This window comes from Poecilia latipinna, unplaced genomic scaffold (assembly GCF_001443285.1).
Source record: "Poecilia latipinna isolate Pla-1442-1.1 unplaced genomic scaffold, P_latipinna-1.0 Scaffold396, whole genome shotgun sequence".
In the NCBI taxonomy this organism is placed as follows: Eukaryota; Metazoa; Chordata; class Actinopteri; order Cyprinodontiformes; family Poeciliidae; genus Poecilia; species Poecilia latipinna.
The window spans coordinates 166842-175724 of NW_015113012.1; the positions used below are offsets into that span (position 1 = coordinate 166842).

At 41.2% G+C, this 8883-nt stretch overlaps 2 protein-coding genes across 3 annotated transcripts in view; one reads left to right on the forward strand and one right to left on the reverse strand.

Annotated features, from left to right (window-relative positions):
* Nucleotides 1–7078, forward strand: part of depdc7a (DEP domain containing 7, paralog a) — an 11133-nt gene extending 4055 nt beyond the window's left edge. Inside the window, exons 2-9 of one of the 2 annotated variants that reach the window (XM_015037133.1) lie at nucleotides 2972–3431; nucleotides 4074–4204; nucleotides 4302–4494; nucleotides 4950–5170; nucleotides 5436–5578; nucleotides 5657–5782; nucleotides 5898–5976; nucleotides 6064–7078. In XM_015037133.1, the coding sequence (XP_014892619.1) occupies nucleotides 2972–3431; nucleotides 4074–4204; nucleotides 4302–4494; nucleotides 4950–5170; nucleotides 5436–5578; nucleotides 5657–5782; nucleotides 5898–5976; nucleotides 6064–6287 (1577 nt within the window). In that variant the 3' untranslated portion in view covers nucleotides 6288–7078. The remainder of the gene's footprint in view (nucleotides 1–2971; nucleotides 3432–4073; nucleotides 4205–4301; nucleotides 4495–4949; nucleotides 5171–5435; nucleotides 5579–5656; nucleotides 5783–5897; nucleotides 5977–6063) is intronic. The other variant, XM_015037134.1, reaches the window with a different exon arrangement.
* A 428-nt stretch (nucleotides 7079–7506) lies between these two features.
* Nucleotides 7507–8883, reverse strand: part of cstf3 (cleavage stimulation factor, 3' pre-RNA, subunit 3) — a 15096-nt gene continuing 13719 nt past the window's right edge. Inside the window, exons 18-20 of the mRNA XM_015037132.1 lie at nucleotides 8726–8820; nucleotides 8575–8635; nucleotides 7507–8062 (exon numbers count right to left, since the gene is read on the reverse strand). Coding sequence (XP_014892618.1) covers nucleotides 7863–8062; nucleotides 8575–8635; nucleotides 8726–8820 — 356 coding nt within the window. The 3' untranslated portion in view covers nucleotides 7507–7862. The remainder of the gene's footprint in view (nucleotides 8063–8574; nucleotides 8636–8725; nucleotides 8821–8883) is intronic.

The following is an 8883-nucleotide window of genomic DNA, read 5'->3' on the forward strand; positions in this document are numbered from 1 at the left end:
AGAGGGTAAAAAAAAAAGAAAAAAAAAAAAAAAAAAAAAAAAAAAAAAGGTCACCCATGTGGGAACGACGCCGCTCCCTGTGCGATTATTTACCTCCGCTGATGTGTGCAAACACATGGCGCGCTGTTGTGCATTGGATAAAAGGTTGGGCCATTTGCCTATCCCAACGCAGTCTGCTCGGATTTTTACTGTTTTTTGTTTCTTTTTTTTTCCCCACGGACAGAGAAAAGAAGCAAAGAGAAACTGACTTCGACTGTGCAAACTGAGCTTAGTCTTAAACTGGCGCAGACAAAAAAAAAGAAAAAAAAAAAGAAAAACAGGTGACAGAGGTCAGCAGAGTTCACAGGATTGTTTCGACCAACTTGACCTGCTCCTTGTTTTACTGATAACAACTTTAAAACGTTTTGCCCTTTCACGTATCTATTTATGTTTTTTTTATCACACTTAAAAGTTGCAGATAATAAAGTTAATTTTAATATTAATAACATTGAATGAGTAAAACAAATAAAAAAAGAAGAAAACAAATAATTCAAATGGTTATATTGATTGCATAAAAAGAAATTCAAACCAGAAAAAGAAAATGCATCTCCTCTTTATCTTTACTTACTGATTGGCATGTAGAAAATTGACTTACAACACTGTAAGAGTCCATCAATAACTGATCCAGCAGGCCACAAAAAATAAACTCTGTCACCACAGTGATGTTTAAGGGGCATTTTGATTTTTTTTGCAAAGTTGGCTTTGATAATTTTGAATAGCTTTTTTTTTTTTCTTGTAAACACTAAACACTCACTTATAAACTGCCTTCTGATTTTTATCGGGTAATGTTTGATGTTAAATCATCTGAAACATTGATGTATGACAAAAAGCATACGTCAATGCTTTTTCCTGTAACAGGGGTGATTTTTTTTTTTTTCCCCACAGCACTGTATTTTTTAACAAACCTTATCAGGTATTAATAACAACCAGACTTATAGCCATGCACTGTAATCTTCAGACCCCCTGGGACGTTCTGCAGATGGTCTTCCCTTACAGTCTTTTCTGATTTTCTCCACCATAACCTACAGAGTTCAGTTTGAGTTTCTTTCACTCTGTTCTGTTGGGCTCACGTTTAGTTTTCCAATGCAAACTGTTGCAAAGTGTCCTCCCTTGAACAGCTGCTGCAGTCCAAAATGTTCTCTCCTAATATGCAAATCCCGAGTCCAGGACCGTTTCTTCTCCCCAGAGGGAGACACAGTTTGACGTAGATTTATCTCATTAATCAGCAGATCACCCGCAATCCCCATCCTCTGCACCTTTGATACAGGAACATCTGCTTTTCCTGCTGCACTGTTCCAGGACTCTTTCTTCTGTCTTCAAGTTTCACAGATGGGTCTGTAATTGCATTTGTCAGGTTGCGTTATCAAAACACACAGTCTGTTGGAGCCTGATTTATGTCCTCGCCGAGCCCCTCGCATCCCTCCCTAACGTTTGCTCAGCAGGCTTTAAACGCTTCCTGTTGTGAGATGCTGAGATCAGCCTGCCCTGGTTTCTCTTTACAGATCTGAGTGCCGGGGGATGACACGAGTCGCTTTTCCCCCCTGGCTCACAGATTACATAATACTCAACATATCTATGTCTGAATCGTATACAGATTGGTGTTCTTGAGGTAGCAGCAGCACCGCAGCAACAGCGACACACTTAAAAAACTGTTTGTTTTTAAGGTTTTTAACCATGAGGTGAGTGTTTAATCTTGAATGGGAATTATGACTTTGAGCTCATGTTGACCAAAAAAAAAAACAAAACAAAAAAAAGGCTGTCACACATTAGTTACTTAACTTTCATCCTGATTCTGCACACCCACATACAGAAACTCAGGGGACAGGGAGTGTGTATGGTAGAGACAGAGGAAAGCGCAGTTCCTGGGCTTTCTGAGAATTTGGCTCAATCAGAGCATATAAAACTAACTGAGGAATAACAAATAGGTCACAGAACGGACTCGACCTCTGGAACGCCGAAGAGAAACTGATTCACTCAGGTTTTTTCTGTTGTTCAGAGATTTTGCACAGAAGTAAGTTCATGTTATTTCATCCTCCCTCTAAGAGTCAGAATGTTATGTAATTTCTTAAAAAGATCTTAATCAGAGCTCTCTCTTTATTGTTTAGCTGATTTCTTCTGTCATTTTCTATATAGTTATTTTTCTTGAGAGGGGCATCATGTTGTCCAACCGTCTCCCTTTTTAACATCGTTTGACGAATAAAAATCGAAATAGTGCAGCAGGCGATTATTTTTAGCCCGCCTACCTGTAATGGCTTCAGATGTTTCTTAGAATCTAAATGTGAGTCATTTAATCTCACTGTAAGTAAAGCTATTCTGTGAAGGCTTAGGACGTTTGTTTGAGGACATTAGAAAATAAAAAAGCGTCACGTAGATCAGGGAATACATAAGTACATAAGCTTTTGAAGCGGGAGCAGTGAGGATAATTCTTACTTTGGAGGAGCTGCAGAGAAACACACATTGGGTGTACGAATCACTTATGTAAACATTTTACCGAGGAGCAAGTTTAGAGTAAATCCACAATAAATTCAAATGGGTGGAATTTTAAATCTTGTTTTTAATAAATCTGTGAAACTTTTTTGTGTACGGAGAAGCAGCGTAAGCCTCCGATAGCTACTTCATCTCATGTCCATGGATTTAACTGTGCTGCAGCTGTGATTATGCAACACGACACGTTTTCAGTTATTTTCCGCCATTTTGCTTGTCTCAACTTGTGAGAAATTCAAGGGATTGAAGAAGTTTTCTTGGTTGTGTGTGTGTGTTTTTGTTGTTTAACTTCATGCACACGAAAAGCTGTAAAACTTACGGCACAGAAAAATTTTCCAGAGCGTGTAGACTGCTTTCATCTCTTTGCTTTTCACGGCAGGTTTCACAGCTTATCTTCTTTACATCTCTGGCAGCCCCTTATATTTTCCATCTTCTTTTGTTCCCCCGTCAGAACAAAGCATGGCTGGGAAGCCTTTTCGGGCCACCTACATCTGGAACAGCATCATTTCCAATCTCCAAAGTCAAGTCGAGGTGAAGCACAGGCGCCACAACCTGAAGTCGTACCATGACTGCTTCCTGGGCTCAGAAGCTGTGGATGTGGTTCTGTCGCACATCACCCTCAGCCGCTTCTTTGGCGACGAGCCGGTGCCTCGACACAAGGCCATCCGTCTCTGTCAGGTCCTCATGGACTCTAAGGTGTTTGAGCCAGTCGGGGTTAAAGTGTTTGGAAAGGAGAAGAAAAGAGACAAGTTTGAGGACAGCAGCGTCAGATTGTACAGGTTCCTGGATCCGGTAACCAGCTCCTCCTTAGCTCTGACCAACACCAACTCTGAGTCCACTGGTACCATCAAGAGTGGCTATGGGTCACCGAACATGAACCAGAGCAGCTGCTCACTTACAAGTGAAAGGTATGGAATCATATAACATCTAATATAAAAGAAGAGAAATAAAGCTGAAAAAGAGTCCAGGACTCAAGTTTTATTTGTAATGTAAAGTAAAAACACAAAGAAGATTAATAACACTTTTATGAAACATCAAAACTCAGTAGGAAAAAAAATAAGCTATAAAAAAAACTAAACAAAGTCTGTGGTTGTGAGTGAGGAGACATTAGGAAACATGCTATAGTTTGGTTTTATCTGGACGTGTAGAAAGGAAATTGGCAGGAAATCCAGAAGCCTAGAAGTAAAGTAAACAATGATGGGTGATTTCAACTTACAAAAATATACTTTGAACTATCATCCTGCCTAAAGAGCAGTGTGGGATATTCTCAATCTTTGCATCTGGAATGAATGGGCGATAAAACAAACAGATACAGAATTCAAGGAAAAACATAAAAACTTCACGAGACAAAGTTTATTACCCTTTTTATGCAAGCAGTACATACTTAATTTATGGAAAAAACAATTCCTGTAAACCACCATGTGAATGAAAGACAGGTTTAAGGAAGCTTCTTTTTTTTTCTTTTTCTTTTTGCTGTATTGATTGAGTCTGTTCCTGTAACGAGTCTCTGAATCACTTCCATTGATTGCTCTCTTTATGTAATCCATCAGTCAAGGGGTCCCAAGCTACTCCACCCACTCCCCGGTAAAGAGAGAGAAGCTGCTGGAGGAGGTGCTGGGAAACCTGAACCTCAGCGCCATCGTCACCCCCCAGATGAGCCACCTCGGCCTCTCACAGGAGTGTAAGCTTCTGTCCTGACACTCAAGCGTGTCGTAAAACAAACCGGTCTAAATGTTTTCATCTGTAAACACTGTAAAGCTGCTGCTTGTCTTTGGCAGGTTTGTGTGAAGTGTGGCACCAGCAGACCGTGTCCAGGCTGCTGCAGCTCATAGAGCTCCCCCTGCTGGAGAGCTTGTTAGACGGCGAGGTGGCGTCACGGTCCTCTCTGCACGGCATGGACAGCGACCCAGACCTGCTGTGTACAACAAGCTACCTGGACAGAGAAGTTCTGAAAGCTTTCAGTGAAGCACAGTAAGTCCTAACTGCGACTTGTGAAAACGTCACCTTTTTATTGGGATTTTCTCGACTTGTAGTTATAATCTGCGAGCTTCTAAAACGACTTCCCAGATCGAAAGCCTAAAATAATTTACCCTTTGATGAGAAATCATGTCAAAATCAGAAGAAATGTATTTTTTCCTTATTTTTATCATGAGCCTGTAACTGACCAATAATCTGCTCCCTTGGTGTCTCGAAATCCTTCACGTCTAAGGCTGTGATTGTAGTAAAATTACACACAGTGGGATAAGTAGATTAGGGGCCATATGCAAAAACGGCATTGTCCACAGTTAAACTCTATGCCACCTGGGCAAGTCGCATCAACTGCCTTTACATCTCGTTTCAATGTCTGGTACTTAAATAAGAAAAAATCAGTACAAAAAAATAAAATCCATGTTTAAAACTAATTCCTCCCCTTCTCTCTGCCTCAGGGCTGATGAGTGGATGTCGGTGGCGGTGGATTGTCTGGAGTTTCTGCCCGATGAGCTGGTGGTGGAAGTCAGTCGAGGTTTGGCTGCTTGTGAGGACGACTTCGTTCAGTGCAAGAGGTTGCTTTACCAGGTCCTGGTCAGGCATTACGGACAGACGCAGCGGACACCTCTGCTTAATAACTACATATTTGACATCCACTCTGGGATCTCAGAACTACTTGGTAAGCAGTCTTTTTTTTTTTTTTTTTTTAGTTCCTACCTTTCAAAATCATTTTTAATGTTGTGTCAAAGAAAGTGCCTGACTTGTAAACTGGCTAAAAGAAGATTTCTGTACTACTTACTTCCTTTACAAGAAAAGCATAACCCATAATAATTGCGTGGAAACTAAAGCAGCTCAATTAGGATCATGCAACCAGTTCCTAGTGTTGAAGCAACAGGTATTTTCAGTCAGTTTAAAGTTGATAATTGTTCCTGTTGCGTTGTCAGTTAACGGGAAGCTGGAGCTGGCTTTGGAGGCGCTGCAGCTGAGCCTGAGGCTGCAGGACTCCCACAGCCGGGAGGAACTCCGCAGACTGCTGAGATTCATGGCAACTGCGGCCAAACCGCAGGAGGTGAAGCTGCACAAAGAGGTCAGCGCTCCTGCCCGTCCTCTGTGTGCCGCTCTGCGTTCGCTTTTGCTCCTCGCTAACTCCAGATGCTCTTCCCAGATCGAGAACAGGATGGCGGTAAAGAGGGCTTTCTCCAACTCCATTGTGTACAGCGGAAGGCTCTCGAAGGGCAAGGTGGACCTGATGGTTCTGTTCATGATGGATAACCACTGTGATATGTTCAAAGTAAGTGCTCGCGGTTCGTTTCTTAGAAAGGTGATGTCTTTGCTGTCGAGATAACAAATTGGAGTCGATAGAAAGGAGTTCGACTGGACTGAACTGAGTTGAATTTTTCCATCAGATTCCCTCCTCCTTGCACAAGATGGTGGGTGACAGATTGAGGAATATCGTAATGGGGAAGGATCCGGACGCGATAACAGGTTCGTAGGTTTATCCGCTGCTGTAGATTAACAGGAACGACTTGCTCTGCAGTAAGTTAACTTCTTTTCTCTGCTCCTCCACTGCAGGCACGGCATTCTGCTCAAGGCTTAGTGATAAGGAACATTCAGAAAATGGACAGAGAGCCACTAACGAGGAGATCCTTTCTCTGCTGAGGACAGTTTATGAGAACCCCAAATTCTCCAGGAAGGAGAAGAGGCGACTGCTGGGACAGTTTCACAAAGCTCACCCTGAGACTTTTGTTCAGTACTTTGGAACTAAATTATCTAGTATCAACATGTTGTTGCAGTAATATTTATACAAAGAGTTTAAAAAAAACAAACAAAAAAAACAACTATGTTCACATGGAGTTGTGCAGATAGTAACAGATGACTGAGCAAAAATGTAAGCTATACTATTTAATGATCTATTTAACTATTTTATTTGGTGCAGGTCACTGAGACAAAATGTTTATTTTGATGTGAAAACCACCGATACGTCCTCTGAAATAGAAGAATGTTACTTTTCAAGCTCAAATAGACATTGTAGGTCTGATTCAGTCAATAGCAAACCTGCAGGTTGGCTGTTTGTGTCTTTCTTGTGCAATAGCATCAGGTAAAAATGTGAAAATTTGACATTGGAAACCTTGGAAGTCCCTTATTCTGCTGTAGCGACAGTGGGGACGTGCTCCTGACTCTGGGTGGTTTTGTTTTCTAAAAAAAAAAAAAAAAAAAAAAAAAAAAAAAAAAAAAAAAAAGATCAAAACAGATGTTGGAGAGGACAATCTCAGCCATGTTTTAGTGGTCTCTTCGGGGTTGTTTAAATCAGGTACAAATAACCCTTCTAACTGGCTTACTGGAAATGACTGGAGTGTTTCCTGCTGGTTTTAAAACATCATCATGTTTGTATTTTATGTCATCTAAGGTCAAATTGAGATGTAGAACCGAAGCCTTCATGTATCTTTTGCATCAGCTCTAAGAAGACAATGGCATCTGGTATGCCAGCTACAAACTGATTCAGAGTGGATAATTGTGAAAGACAAAGCAATTTTCTGCATGTAAAATGAAGAAAAAATAAACTTGTGAATTTGTTTCTGTGAAATAAGATATGTCTGAAAGCGATTTTTTTCTCCCCCCTGCCCCCTTTTTCTAATAGTTCACGGTCCTGTTTGTGACAGAAATCCTTTTGTTCCGAGAAGACAAAACCACAGAACCCTTCGTGTGCTTCCACTGCGCTCCAGCTGTAACCCGTTACCACCGAGACACAGAAGAAACATTTCCAGGATGCAAACACACTTACTGCAAGACACGACGGTGCCGTTGGCTTAACTGGTTTAAATATCAGGATGTAAACACTAAAACGAAGCATGTAAACCTTTTCAGTGTCCCATTAGAAACACTAGTGAACAGAGAGAGCCCAGTCTGTTCTCAAATGGGTCCCACTTCTGCCGAATCACTGAAAAAAGCCAACCTTGGAGCATCAGCGATATTTCACGCTCAAATAAAAACACAAGCTGATCAAATTATTTTTAAATTTTATTGAAAGGAACAGTGTTTCTAAAAAAAAAAAAAAAAAAAAAAAAGAAAAAGCTTCCACTTTGCTATCCTTGGAACAGCTGAAACGTAAGATCAGAACTGAAGTGTATCCCAAAGTCCACGGTTGAATTAAAAACTTTGTACAGTATAATTATCAGTCTTTCAAAATAAAAATAAAAAATTCTTGACGCAACAAAAAAAAAAACAAAAGAACAAAAACGCTTTCGTGTGCTAATGTATCTGTGTGAGAGCGTATATGGTTATTTGTACAGATGTAAAAACGAGTCCTGTGGATGTGTGTCTTTATTCTCTATGACAGTCTGTTAAGATTACATTCTTCCAGCGGTTTCGGTTTATCGAATCCTCTTCTGCTGACGCGCGCGGTAGATGTCGTGAATGGGCGGAGCTATAGCTCCCTTGTCGTCCTCCTCGTCGGAGTCGGCGTTTGGCCTCTTGAGGGACTTGGCGGTGGCGTGGTTCTCCAGGGGGCCGTTGCCCTCTCCTGCCGCCTCAGGCTGTCTGCCGGTGATGAGCTCCACAGCAGCATCGACACCTGAACGCAATCGGTCGTACAATAAGCAGGACAGTGAGAAACTAAGAGGATATTTTAATGGGATGACACAATTCAATGTCTTTTTGTTTGAATTTTTATGTGAATAAAGCGACAGAAACTAGCTTGGGGAGAAAGAGGCAGTGTTTCCCAGAAGAATTGAAAATTCTACACCTGAAAAGTGTGGCTTGCATGTGAATGCAGCCCCTTTTATTCTGATGGCCCTAAATACAATTAACTGCAACCAGTTGGCTTTCAGAAATCACTAGATTAGTAAACAGAGTCCACCTGTCTGTAATCTAATCTCAAGTCTAAATCCAAGCTGGACAACATGAAGACCAAGGAACAATGTAAAACATTATGCCACGTTTTCAACTTTTCACCGAGGAGTGGTATAAAGAAAATAATTGTTAAAATAAAAATAAAAACTGTAATAAGCACTGTAAAGACAGTCGAAGTTCACTGGACAACAATATTTCTGATGCTTCTCGATCTGTGACAACAAACAAACTTACTCTCAGGAAGTGTACATCTCCTAAAAGTTTCCATGAGCTCATCCACTTGAACAAAGGGACCCTATGGACAGAAACAATTGAAAACTTAACACTGCTGCCACTGACAACTCATCAAAGACGAGCCTGGTAGCGTCAACCGGCCGTAACTTACAGTGAAGCATGTAGGCGGAGGGAGCAGCTTCATCAGGACAACAGCAGCTGGAGGGACTGGGAAAACTCCACCAGGGACCGGGTGTAGACCTGGAGCTGTGGGGAGGAACAGAGGTAAGATCAAAGATCAATCCATTTACACATCAGGTCTATTTAGAG